Source organism: Xenopus laevis, chromosome 9_10L (assembly GCF_017654675.1).
Source record: "Xenopus laevis strain J_2021 chromosome 9_10L, Xenopus_laevis_v10.1, whole genome shotgun sequence".
Lineage (NCBI taxonomy): Eukaryota > Metazoa > Chordata > Amphibia > Anura > Pipidae > Xenopus > Xenopus laevis.
In genome coordinates this window covers 77670394-77685250 of record NC_054387.1, presented here as the reverse complement: position 1 = coordinate 77685250, position 14857 = coordinate 77670394, and the positions used below count along the sequence as shown (strand labels likewise).

Below are 14857 nucleotides of genomic sequence, written 5' to 3'. Positions count from 1 at the left end.
TATTATCCAGTACAGTACACCCTCAACACCAACAAATAATACCGTTCCTGATCCTAAAATGGCTCCCTGTATTATTTGCTATACCAATGCTCAATAACCAAATAGGCTCTTTATCTACATAAACCCTTGCTTCCTTTATCTTACTTGTAATACTTCAAGACTTCAAGTCATATCAGAACAGTTTGTTTTTGTGCCACACATTACACCCATTCTCATTCTAACACTGCCAAGTGAGCTTATTTCCCAAAGAAAGTCAGCTAACGTTATTATTGGCTCATGTATGAGAACACATATTAAAAGACCAATTTCATGCTTGTTTAGTTAAAAAAGTAGCATAATTTCTAGATAATTGCTGTACTAGCTGGTGGCATTCTCACCACATAGTGCAATTAATCACTGAAATCTGATTTTCGTTCTGGTAAGAACAGAGGCTGACTGTCGTTTCATTACAACATTGGCATTAGTCTGATATCGCTATCATTCTTCAGCTTTTTAACTTTTTATGCGACCTGATGATGAAAACAAGACAAAAAAAGTGTTTAATTATGCCTGTGGCGCTGAGGAACATACTGTGGTGTTGTACAAACATAATATTACATTTTTAAATGTTACATTGTGCTCTACATGTTCATGGAGTCTTCTGTAGTGTCACGTGATCTGTGCCTGATCACTGATGTTTAAAAACAAAAGAATGGTAATGTATCTACGTCACCCCCCAAAAATTACATTGTGTAAAGTTGGTCTAGACTACTAGACTTGTATTTGATGCAAATGGCATTTGAGAACTGTACATTGTTAGTTTGTACCAAAACTGATCTTTGTTTATGACTGGATTGGCAATTCCATTGGAAAGCTGTGAAATTTGCTCATTTTTAGCCATACAGGCAGGCTTTTGTAACTTGTAACTATGCCACGCTGAACAACTGCAAAATTGTTTTCTCCAAAATGCTTGAAACTTCCAGGGAGATGTTCTTATGCTTTGCTTCTGATGAATTCATGCAAAAGTGCATCAATCCTTAACCAGGGAACCGCTATCCCTTAAGTTATCTCAAATCCAGTAATTAAGGAGAGCACTCCAAGCAATACTGCTGTGATTTGATCTTATTTGTGGACTGCAGTTCACAAAACATGTTTCGGCCTGGTGTGCCCTTTCTCAAGTGTCTCTAGTATCTCAAATTCTCCAAAATGCTCTTGCTAAGACTATGTGCCCACAGTCAGCTTTTTATCTGCCCAGTTATGGAAGGTAAAGTAGAATAACATCCATTTTATTGCATTCTTATTGACTGATATTAAATAATATCCAGTTTACCGTGTTTGTATTACAAAAAAACCACCAGTATGTAACCCCCACGAAACCCACCAGAACTCTAAGTGTTCCTGGAAATCAACACTGTTCCAATATATTTAATACCTTACTGCAGTGCTGTCAAATTTCTGTGGTACCGAGGGCCGAAATTTTTCTGGCCTACATGGTGGAGGGCCGATAATAGAAGCCAGTGTTGACCACTCCCTGTTTTTAAACCACACCCACTTTAGACCACACCCATGTTACCACAAGAGATTTTAAGAACATGCCCATTAATGTTGGTAGCACACCTAAAAACCTAAAGGTTGGTGCTCACTGCAGGGATATCACTCGTATGTGAAATAAGTTTATTAAATCATATAAAGACATTCCCTTAAATCCATATGCATCATTCTCCCCTGTGAATAACACAGCAACCCCCAGCACATGATTAAACACATTGGGGACCACTAACAAGTATTTCCATAGGGCAGGCACAGTATGGCACACACAAGAAGCATAGGGCAGGCACAGTATGGCAAACACAGGGAAAGTGTGGAAGGCAGAATACAGCAGGAGACAGGTAAACCTATCAGGACCACTCTAAGATGAACTGTTCATACTGTACTACATACAGTGACACAATGCTGATGCCCCTACAGCAGTTTGTATGGTATGTGAACAGGTGAACAATGAGGGCACTTTCAGTCTGTGTCTGAGATGTGAACAGTACAGGGCTTTAGGGGTGTGAACAATAGAGATGTCACAGGTATGATCAATGCAGGGGTGACTACTGGTATAAACAATGCAGGAGTTTACTGTCTGAATTTAAGATGTAAATAATGCAGCGGCCAGTTAATCTCAGTATATTTTGAAGCTTACACAAGGTAAGCAGTCACAGCAGGCAGGCTTTCATGTGGGAGCCACACAAGGGGGGGTCACAGGCCTCCAGTTGAACAGCACTGCCTTACTGGTTTAAAGACCTAACTGATTATCAGACCCTACTCCCCACTTCCATTAAAGCAACACTTAAGATAATGCTACTTTGCTTCATCTGCAACACCATGACCCTTACATTACATGTACAAATTGGTCAAAAATTTAACTGCAAAATGCAATGTTTATGATGAGTTGGACAGAATCCACCAGAAATGTCCTCTAAATATGCATTATTTAATTCATAAAAATGTACTTCCTAACTTGGGTGGTGAATCACAAGTACTCGTGTGACACATGAGCTCCAAGAATAACAATTGACAGGTGAAAGAGAATTATCTAATACTTACTCTAAAAATATTTTGACATAAAGGGATCTCTAAGTTGGGAATTGATTTATATGACATTTTCATTTGCAGTCAGGTCTACCAAGAACCATGAGCAATCTGCACATTTACTGTACATCAGGCATGATAGAGTAATATGCTAAATAGCTAGGAGGAGAATATGCTGTAAGAGGCAACATCTATCTCCTAGCATTTCTGAGTTTTATCAATCAGTTTGCATTCTTTGCCAACCCCAGAGATCTGCTGTGACCACCCCTGTGACAACCAATGCATTGTTATCATCAGCTGCCATGTGAAACCAGACTCAACATGTTTTATGATTCCCTAAAATAACTGTAAGAAGAGAAAAGCTAAATATATATATATCAAAACTATTTTTTGAGTCTATGTATATAAGTTCAGTGCTTGTTGAGTCATATTTCAAGTAATTATGAGGTGGCACTATATCATACATCTTCTAAATCCCAAAATCAAATGCAAGTAGCGAAAGTCAGGCTGAGGAAGCAATACTTTTACATTTATATGTTTTACAGAAAGTTTTTCTCATACAGGAGCCACTGGCTCTGATTTCCCTTTATGTGAGTGCAAAAGGCAGATGAGATGTGAATTGTCGGAGTAGATGTAAGCTGGGCAATAATCATCTTTTTTAATGTAGGAGGTAGGTTTACATGGCTTCATCTTGTGACATCAGGCTTTTAACTTCCCCAAAGGCATTTAAAGCACTCTTTTCAAGTTCTACTGCTGTGTTGTTTCCTCTTTATCTGAACATCAAACTAATAGCTGCACAGCATGTATAGAGGCTGCAGCAAGACGGAATGACAGACATCACTGCATTCCCTTAGGAAATCCTGCTAGGGGTCAGCTGTGCTGTACAACTCAAACTAGCCCGAATCCAAAGCGTAGGCATTTAAGGCTCCCTGCATGCTATGCTCATTTCCATGTCCGTGATAATTAAAAGAAATCTCTTGTAAAACTAGTCTTGCAATGTACAGAAACCAAAATGAAACTAGAACATTGGTTTACAAATTTAATAGGAAGGGATGTAAATACACACATACACCATGGCTGCCTTTGATGAATGTGAATATTTGAGCTTAGCACAGTTGACGAATAATGTTATATTTAAGGTGTTTTGATACTGTTTTAAATAAATACTAAATAAATGGTACAATGATATACTGGGCATATTCTTAAAGGATAAACACAGTCTATACTTTCCACTGGCTTTAAGCTGCTTGTGCTTCTTAGATGGAGGTACTCTTACTGGAAATAGAAGGGCAATTTCATAATTATAATGCTCTCACATGTGTTGGCCATACATGCAATGGATTGATGTTTAAGAGCCCAGTTATCAGGCAGTTCCTCTAAAAAAAAGGTGACACTTTCCTTAGGACAAATGCCACAACTAAAAGTCAGTGGGCGCCATCGTTCAGTTCCATTTACACCCCAGACTTTGATGTATCATATACTTCTTTGAAGGTCTTCTTTGCTATTGACCCACTATCATTTCTGGACTATTGTAAGCCTTTATACTGGACATGTGTCTGATCTAAATTAAATAGGAAATAACTGTTATTGATCCTAGCGAATAGGATAAATGATCACTCACCTCATATAAAGGAAAACAAATGTTGTCAATCCATTCAAGTTGTAATCGAGGAAGCTCATCTTTCCTATTACGATCAAAAATGGCCTGGATACAGAAAAGAAATGACATGATAAGTTGTGTAGGGCCTTATCATTCAGAAGCAATAATTCAATCAATGTTGCAGTTGTCCAGCGGGCAGCTCACGTCAATCTTTAGTTCATTTATCACAGATTCTCAGTGTCCTCAGGCTTCACCATGAGTCCATATTTATGGATATCCCACTGCAGTACAAAGGGGTCTCAAAGCACAATTGTACCATCCCCAGTGCCACTGGGTTCCTATCCAGAACACACTCACTCCTTATGATGCTTGAGGACAGGACATTTTATTTGCCTTCTCATTTTATTAAGGCAAGAAGACAGGTGCAAGAACAGATGTCCATCTCAAAAGACTGTATGACACTGCATTTGGTCTTGGAACTAAACTGACCTTAGATAACAAATTTACTCCACTGTGAATTCAGTCACTTGAAAGTCAAGTGTCACTTGAAAGTCAAAGGATATTTCCTCAAATGTTCTCTTTTCTTTTTAATAAATACATGTTGAGCTTCTTAAACCACAATTAAGGCTCATGTATACTTAGGGTAATATTTTTTTATTGGCAGTCACATCAAACTTTCAGAATCCTTATCATTTACACTAGGGTCACACTATTTCATATATTTGTAGGTTTTAGTAATTGGAGATTGCTTGTTAAAGTCTGCAGAGTTAATTTACTATGAGCAGGGTTACCTTAGTATGGGCAGGGGTAGAAGTACTGGACTGCTAATGGATAAAGAACATTTTGAAAAGTATGGTTGTGGGATTATTGACTGGGGCCATACTGCTATGAAGTAGAAAAAGGGAATGACCATCTCATATACATATAACTTACTGAAGGTGTCAGTTTGAGTTCTAATCGTTCACGGTCTCCTTGTTCGAAGAACTCACTGGTTACCAACTCAGCCACCTAAAACACAAAATGGCACTTTGAGATGTAGTTTGATGCTGTCGGTTATATAACCTCTATGGTATCCTCATCTGTCAAATAACATGACTTTCCCATCACTGAATCTACTCTTCAAAGTTCCTCCACAAAATGTAAATGTGTGATGAAGTCATTTTCTGCCTGATCCTTCGCTGCCTGCTAATCAGTATTCATTCTGCTCATTCATATTACCCTCAGGATGTCATGGCCAAGGAAGACATTTGACTGAATGAGTGGAAAGCCTTCAAATTTAAAAACTATGCGGGAACGTATTCATCAATGTCAGCGTGTGACAGTGCCGGAGGTATCTCCATAATGCAAGAATACAAGCTCCCTGAAAGATGGGATACGTTATAAAGGAAAGATTAGAGCATCCAATTTAGTTTGAATCTTAAGTATTAGCTTTTTTTCCCATCAAAAAATAATACTGCATAGATAACTGCGTTTAGCTACTGCATTTGTATAATCATAGATATTTTTTGAAGAAAGATGGGGGTGGAGTGGAATGAAAAAGAATATATATGAAGGACAAAGGACAGAAAGTGTAAACACACAACAGCCATATTTGAAGGGAGGTATTATATTTGTTTTATGTACAGGTTCTGTGTATTTTCCTTTAATGGAGAACTAAGGCTTAAAAAAGTAGAAGGCTAGAAAAAAAGTGACACGTTACGCTTTGGGCTTCTGCACCAGATTAAGGTAACTACAGCCTATTAGCAGTAAAGATCTGTACATGTGAAGATGTCCCCACCTTCTTTTCTGCTACTTTTCAGCAAACACTCTGGGCTGCAGTCAGTTACCTGAATTTAGGGTTTGACTCACAATATGCATAATATTCACTATCCATCCATCCATCTATCTATCTATTTATCACCCAGAGCATACTGAGCATGTGCAGTGTCACTGACCCTCAACAGATGGTCCATTAAGATCCAGCTAGATTATTACTGGCTGGTACAGTAAATTCAGGATATAAATTACATCATTCTACTTTAAACTGAAAGCAAAGGATAGCATAGCTTCTTGTACAGTATATTTGGGTTTATACATATGAATGTAGGCAATATGGCAGCTTCCATTTATATGTTCAAAATCTATGAGGACTTTTCTGCATATTTATTCAGAAACATTGCAAAAATTACAAATCTATAGGCCCTTGTGCAGACTGTGGGTATTTTGAAGTGTCACAATCTGCCTCCAAGAACATCCTTGCTCTAGAAATGTAGGTATGTAAAACAACAGCCACATATATTAAAAGTATGGTTGTGGGATTATTATATATATATATTTGGGGCTATGAAGATATATTGAAGAGGAGCATAGTGTCCATTTTAAAGGGGATGTTCACATTTTAATTAACTTTTAGTATGATGTAGAGAGTGATATTTTGAGACAATTTGCAATGGTTATCATGTTTTATTATTTGTGGCTTTTGAGTTATTTAGGTTTCTATTCAGCAGCTCTCCAGTTTGCAATTTCAGCTATCTGGTGGCTAGGATCCAAATAAACCTATCAAACATGCACTAATTTAAATGAGAGACTGGAATATCAATAGGTGAGGGCCTAAATAGAAATATGAGTAATAAAAAGTAGCAGTAACAATATATTTGTAGCCTTTCAGAGCATTTGTTATTTAAAAGGGGTTAAATGGACCCCCTTTTGAAAGCTGGAGAGAGTCAGAAGAAGAAGAAGGCAATTTATTCAAAAACTATAAAAAATAATGAAGACCAAATGAAAAGTTGCTTAGAATTGGCTATTCTATAACATACTAAAAGTTAACTTGAAAGCGAACCACCCACTTAAATAAACCAAAGGTTTTTATGTGACGTCCAATGTTTCAACTACCTCCATATGACCTTCCTCATGGACAAATGTATAAAGCAAAAGGAAGAAAGAGAGAATGATCTGTGAACAACTAAAGCTATACAATCTTATTTTTAAGTCCTCTTGCTGCTATAAAAATGAGCCATTATATGGCCACAAGGTCCCATCTCTGATTCAGAGCTCTGAAAGCAGCAAGGCAAATAATGTCAAGCTACATGTATCATTTAGAAATTAATATGATACCAGGATGAAATTAGTTATTGAAAAAAATTAGTTTTATTTGTTGTAAGAGTGAAAGCAGCTCATTGGCATTGCTCATCAAGTGAGCCTTTTGTAACTGCCATTTATTAATTTATTGCTGGGATATAATTGGACAAGCATAGCATTACAGGGAAATAAGGATTTTCTTCATCTTACTACTTGATTACTTGCTTTAATAGCAATTACATCCAAAGAGAAGCAAACAAATTTATTGGTCATTTGATATAACATCACTGAGTGTTTTGCATCAGTGCAATCCGTGTGTAAACTCTCTTTTTTCTTTCTGGTTAATAACAAAGAGCAGACAATTACAATCTTTTGGAATATGACCTTCTCTATACCGGGAAGGTATTGGGACTCTCACAGTCAGTTTATAACAACCATTTCTACCTACAACCAAAAAATATAATTGCACCCAGGGAATGTGGGAGGGACAGTGTTAATCACCTTTGGTCTATTTTTTAATGAAATCACAATGTAATCACAAGGCTTTAAGTTCAATGTCAAATGCAATGCTTTTCAATCGGCTGAAAAGTGCCCATGACTGTGTCCCATTGCTCTGAGAGACATGCATAAGAAACATGCAGAAGCAAAGGTTTGGTTGCTTCTTGTGGACCAAGAACATTCTGCTGAAAGTTTTCTTTCTAAAAAATGCTCAAAATTGCACATCTGTAGGGGTAATATACCTTTCCCTGGGGCACAAGGGTGAAAGCATTATGGTCAGAACCCCATTGCTTCCTCAGCCACTTCTTAACCTGTGCATATAGCCGACTGTGGACTGAATTCTGTTTCCTACATGTACCCCTATATGTAATAAAAGACCAATAAGATGTTTGCTTTTAAACAGGTGACTAGTAATTGCTTCCTGCTGAATGGTAGCTATGGGTTACTGCACCTGGGCAAAATGAATGCCTTTTATTACATGACCCCACTTGTGTATTTCCTATTCAACTCAGTGAGAGGAGGTCAAAAACCTAAAAGCATTGACACTGGCCTAACAAATGATAGGTAAACAACGGTTATTTAAACAAGAATTGCTGGGCTAATAAACTTGATGTACTATACCAAATTATCAAGAGTTAAAGCTGGAGAATTTACGTTGTCTACTTTTGAGAGCTAGGTGTACAAAATATTCATTTTTAGAAAAGGTTTACTTTTCTTTTAAATGTCACTAAAACCTCCCAACTGCACTCAACTATTCTCTGAATGGGCACAGGCAGACTTCCAAGTTCCTTATCTACTGCAGTGCTCCCCAGCTTCACCATTCAGACTATGAGCAAGCTTTGGGGTATTCCAGATGACTCCCATGTAGCACCCACCTTTCACCCTCTTGTAAGCAGAGCTGCATACAAAGGATTGGTCTCCCTTCTAGGAGCAAAAATAATTGTACTGTAGGTTGCAACATGTGGGTCCAGGTGCAAAAACAGGGTGCTTTGGGCCTTTTCTTTGCTCCTTGCTGCACTGTAAAATGAGCCATCATAAATTATATACATGAAAGCAAAATATGAAAAATCTCATTTTCTATTGAGAAGAAAATAAATCAGAGGCACTTTTCAGTTCCTTAAAGTTATGGTTTTGTGAAACCAATAATGCTCAGATAGGCATATTCATTCAGAGAGGCAAATATATCAAATCCAACATTAAATGGCTTCTCCCCAGACTGTTGCAACTGCTTGGGAATTCCAGGTCCAAGAGCCATCTTTTGGCAATATTTCATTAACATTTCCAGCATCAAAAAGGTTACATCTCCTGCTTGGGTTTTTGTAAGTCATGGTAGCCCTTGTAATATTGTTCTATCAGCATGTTCTTCCCCTGCCCTGCTATAAATCAACACTTGCCTGTCTGGAAATCTCCCATGGTTTGGTTGCAGCTCCAAGGTCACACGCTGTCATTAACATGGATCTAAAAGAAAAAAGATTGATCAAAGCAGGGATACCATGATTACCCCAGTACCCCTACACACACATTTAGTCATTTATATACAATAATACAGGTGAACCTTAAAATTATTATTGTCTAAGCTAGACAAAAAGCAGCATACAATATTTAGTTGAAATTAAAGGAACACGTCTCTAAATTCAAAAGCATTTGTGTATAGTCATAGTGCTTGAGGGGGTAATATCAGCCAGCAAATTTGCCCTATATACAATTTTTTATTCATTATTTTAATAATATATCTGTTGCTAAATATATCAAGTTTTAATGTAGTTACTTTCTTATTGCTAATTAATACTCATATGGGGTCTAAAACCTGTAATGAGGTGATCATTGGCATTCAGATTGGATTTCTGACCACTAGGGCTTGAATGCTTTGTTATAGAGATTGCTAGAATATCAGTCATAAAGCATGATAGAGCTACTGCTCTATTTATATATATATATATATATATATATATATATATATATATATATATATATATATATATATATATATATATATATATATATAAAAAGTAAGGAAGTTGCATTAGACTTACAAGAAGAAAAGAAACTATTATGACCTTTCATTACATATTTAGCAAGTGCATGCAGTCTGCCATGATTTTTACATAAAGGCAATGCTTTCCCCTAGAATTCCAGCCTCCAAATCCCCGATTTTTCTATCTTATTGTACATGTAAATATTTAGCTAGATCCTGACAATGGCTTATATTGCTATTCCTTAATTTCACTGCCACACCAAAGAGGACTATCAGTCACAGATGTATATACTGTAATAACGGGGGGTGCACGCTAGCACAGTCTGTGATTGGCCAAAGTATATTTTCTTGACTCAAAAACTGTAGGTCACCTGAACATGCATGACCAAATATCACCCACATTGCAGTTTTACACAGGAAGGGTCATTTGCATTATTGGGCATTCTCCCCAAATCTAAACCTAACTGGCTCCAAGACTGGCCAACCTCACTGTTTTGCAACACATGCCGTATAGGCTTTGATAATATTAATATGGCTGTTAATGCTAAGATTGAAGTCCTCCATTACAAGCAACATTCCACTGGTTATTCTCTCTTTGACATCAGACTATGCACCACGGACTGTTAGGTCATATCTCCTTGTGGCTTCTTGTAACAACAATAGTAAGGTACTGTTCTAGTTTTCAAGCATTCTCTGTGTATTTGATTCATTGAGTATATATAACATAAAATTTCCTGGCTGTTCTTACTATATGAAAATATCAGTACTGCCATAGTTTAATGGTGTTTCAGGCAACCTTTACTTGGCCATATGCAAGCTGATATAAGCTGCTGATTTGGTCACTCCAAACTGAATATTTTGCGTAATGGTAGATGTATGGCTCAAAGAGACCCCCAAGCCTGACTAATATCTGATCAGGGATTGGCCAGATATCTAACAGGTAGATGTGGTCCTCCCCAAGGGGTCTGTATAAACCCCTATCTTGTCTCTTATCCTTAGACCAGGAGGCCAAACAACCAGGTCAAATCACCAAAGATCTTCTAGTTTGATGAGTTTGTCAAACGAGCATAAATTAATATGTATTAGTTAAGACTAAAACTAAAGCCTGAGCTAATAAAACATCCCCAGAGACACAAACAATAACAGGGAAAGTTTGGATCGATAAAAAATAATACTAAATGATGCTATAGTGGCTCTTGATACAAATGTTTTTGTTATACCGGACCTTCATGTCAAATTCTTGAATTTGTCTGTGCAGTTGAACCACAGATGAACAGGCTTTTATGAAGTGTCCATTTGGAAGAATGGCATTTAGAGCATAGGAAAACAGTAAGCAAGGTCACTCAGATGTACAGCGCTTGGATAACTCCTGTTATGTCAAATATATGATCAACTTTCTTCTATTTCATAAGATGTCATGATCACTAAACAGGCTGTGCTTCCAGACAGAAACTCTTTTACCAATGTTGGCTTCATATCTGACAAATTTATCTTTTACTGATGTTTATTCCAAAGCCTGAAGCAGCGGCGACCTTGATGCACTGCGATGATCTTTACTAGACATTATGAAATGTCACAGCACCGTACCAATACTAATGCACTGCTCATCTGCCGCTTCAAAATATACAGTGAAGAAGAAAGAGACAGATATAGGCATTGTTTTTCCTTACCGGAATATAACCCTGTGAGATTTAACATTCCAGTTGTAGTCTCCTTTATTGACCAGTTCAAAAAACTCATTTCTTCTTCTGAAAAACAGAAAGCATGTGCAGGTTAATAGGATCAGAGACGTAAAAATAGAATTTTTTATAGGATGTGATGTTAAGAGATTTGCTTGCCACTTGCACCTGACAATGTTATCATGACAATTTATCAAGATGGATCAGGCCCCTGCCTTGATATAACAGTACCAGTCTCTCTCTGGAGATAGCGTGACATGCATTTTTGTACGGGGAAAGAAATTGTTGTTCTTCTAAATATAACAACAAAGTGCTTAACTCTTTCTCTGCTAGAAAAGCATGATACTGTACATCCAAGTGCACTGGTTGGTCCTTTCATCAGCACATAGGATAAAGGTAACACTAATATAAAATAACTTTTTAAAGCTAAAGTTTCCAAGGTGCAAGGATCATGACTGAGCAGTGTAGTCAATGGTTGGAAAAGGAGATTCCACCATCAGCAAGGTTTCTTTATTGCAGGAGTAATGATAATGACTGAATCTGTTGTGGGTTTGAAAACAGGTTGGATGTGTTTTTAGAGGTAAAGACCATAAATAATTATGATTTATTAAACAGTCAGTGGTAATTGTTGAGGGAGCAATTTGATTGCCATTTTGGCTCCAGGGCACATTTGTTTCTCCCCTGTGAGGATGAATTGGCAGCTGGCCTGCTGGAGGTTTCCTGTTCCTTTTTCTGGATAAATTAGTAGCATATTTTGGAATGGTTTAACCTGATGGATATATGTCTTTTTTCAGGACCATAGTTGATGCATCCCTATCATTCAAACTATTGTGATGCCCCTCTGGGGGAGGAGGAGCTAAGGCATTGCCATGGTAGGCTCAGCTTGAAGGCTTCTGCGAGTAAGAATTGGGCAAAGTCAATAAGGGTAAAATTTGGGATTTACATATACCTGTCATCTTGGATAATCTAGTTTACATAAATCATCGAATTGTGACTTCACATTTGAAATCAGTTTGACCCCTTTTAGACACAGAAAACTTTATGATCAGTGAATCTAACAAAACCCAAACATGTACTGTAACACCCATGTTTAGTTGAATAAACAGCATCCACAATGTAACTAAAGTGTATGAGCTAGGCTGTTCTGCAAGGTTGTATACAAAGTAACAATTTTAAATAGAAACAATGGGGTTGGAGTCGTGCACCCAGCTAGCCAAGTACATCTGGTCCCGCCCCACAGCAACCCAGTTCAGAACACCTGCTACAGTCTTGTGACAAAGCTTTCTAAAATTTAATTTTTAATAATTCCATTTAAAATTATATAAACGCATCAAGCGTGAACCATTTGACACCCCACAACCACACTGACAAATTCACTGCGTGTAAGCACACAGTGCTGGATCATGTCTATAAAAAACACACAATTAAAACACCTGTCCACCTTTGCGATGCACGGCTCCAACCCCATTGTTTCTATTTAAAATTGTAACACCCATGTTTGTTATAAAATATTGTAAAGCATATTGTAACTTACTAGTGCTTTATACTGTACATAGGGTTGTCACCTTTTCTGGAAAAAAATACCGGCCTTGCTATACTTTTATGCTTTTTCCCTATTAAACCTATTAATAACATTGGCATCAAGCAATAGTTTTACTGACCAGGCCAGTAAAATACCAGACAGGTGGCAACCCTATTTATAGTATATGTACTATTTATATACGTGATATTAATGGTGATGCTAATGTCTATGAAGGTTTTCATTCATCCAGGCCATTATATATTATACAGCATATAGAGGAGATACTGTAAGTCTACAGCAACTGGACTTTTCTGAGTTTTTCTTGAAAACATTTGACTACTCATCCGTGGGGCTTCTTCAGTTCAACCAATCATCAGTTGATGATGATGAAGCATGGCTATAGTCATTCTAAGTAGGTGGGGCACAATGTGGCCTAATGTTAAAAGGTAGTAAGTAGGCTGGTAAGTTACCAGTAGGTAAGGTTTATTAATAAATTCTGCTAATTATAGATGTGCACCCTGTGATTTTATTGAACAAGATTTCCACCTGAAAAATCAGACTTGATTATTACAATGTAGTAATTTATGTATGCATAAATAAGATCGACAATGAGCATGACATTAGAATACTTGTGCAAAATATGACACAGACCTTTACTTACATTATAGGAGTTACTGTATAGTCCCTTCTGGACAAAATCAATTATGTGAACTTTTGCTAGGGAAAGACAATATCTGCTATTTGCCTTGAGATTCACCTCTGGTGACAATTCAAGCTGAGCTTTAGAAAAGGGCACGTAATGACACAGGTTAATTCCAATTATAGGTCTTTTAAAAGTAATTATTTACAATCACTCATTCTAAGGCAACAAAATGCATGTTGCCTAGAAACAAAATCACTGCTGCATTATACGTATTTTACTTAATAAAAATGTTATATATATATGAATGAATGGTAAGGGACGGCTAAAGTTTGGTAGCCGAAACGTTGAAGAAATAAATCACAGCCTTTTCTGCTATTTCATGAAAGTCATGAATTTTCGCCCGATTTAGTCACTTCGCCCTTTAGTAAATTTGCCCCTTTATAATCACTATGGTAAAGTTCAAATCTAACTTTCAATTTCTTGCCACTTTAATAGGTGTGTGATGCACCCAAAGTCAACGAAATAGCCAATGGTGCCACAGTACCAAATGTGAGGATTTTATATAAAAATATTGTATCTCTGTCACACTGAATTCAATGGGCATATATAAATATAGCACGGATATATTACCCAGTTTTTTACAGATTATTTTTTATAAATGAAGGATAATAATAAGTCAAAACACCATATCATTTATAAATATTCTCTGGTATTTTTTCGCTTTGCTCCAGCAAAGCTGGATTTTAATTTAAATCTCAGTGAGACAGAGGGAAAAAAATCAATTTCACACTTTTTGATAAAAAATAAAAAAGCTCGGTGGATTTGGAAACCTTTTCATTGTTCATTTTTTCTTGGTCCCTTATCAATACTCATACTTGAATTATCCCAAAACAGTTTGTGCTTTGGTTATTTTGTACTAATATAAACAGTATAAATATAAACTAGTCTAAACATCCACCACTCCTATCCATATGTAAATATCTCTGGTGTATAATGATCTATTGCGATCAGATATGCATTCTGGCTGAGTATATAGGGCCCCACAACTTTAAAGGATCTCGAAATCCCATTCAGAGTTCGGAGATGGTTTACATTGTAACCAGTGAACCTGTTCAAGAATCCCATTTGTCAAGCCCATCTGGCAGCCTCTGACATTTAAAATGAGCATGGCTCATTTGTACCAAATTGCAAGCAGTCTCAAAACAGTCTTACTTCATACAAAAATGACTAATATTGTGGCATAAAGTATGTCTCCTGTGCCTTCTGTCTAGCCATGTAAACAAGTACGATGACTGAAAGCATTAACCCACTTGGTGCCAGGCCAGAT

At 37.0% G+C, this 14857-nt stretch overlaps 1 protein-coding gene across 1 annotated transcript in view; it reads right to left on the bottom strand.

Moving 5' to 3' along the window:
* pde11a.L (phosphodiesterase 11A L homeolog) overlaps window positions 1-14857 on the bottom strand; it is a 217881-nt gene that overhangs the window by 12714 nt on the left and 190310 nt on the right. The window contains exons 16-19 of the mRNA XM_041576061.1: window positions 11357-11434; window positions 9106-9169; window positions 5090-5164; window positions 4178-4261 (exon numbers count right to left, since the gene is read on the bottom strand). Of these exons, the coding sequence (XP_041431995.1) occupies window positions 4178-4261; window positions 5090-5164; window positions 9106-9169; window positions 11357-11434 (301 nt within the window). The remainder of the gene's footprint in view (window positions 1-4177; window positions 4262-5089; window positions 5165-9105; window positions 9170-11356; window positions 11435-14857) is intronic.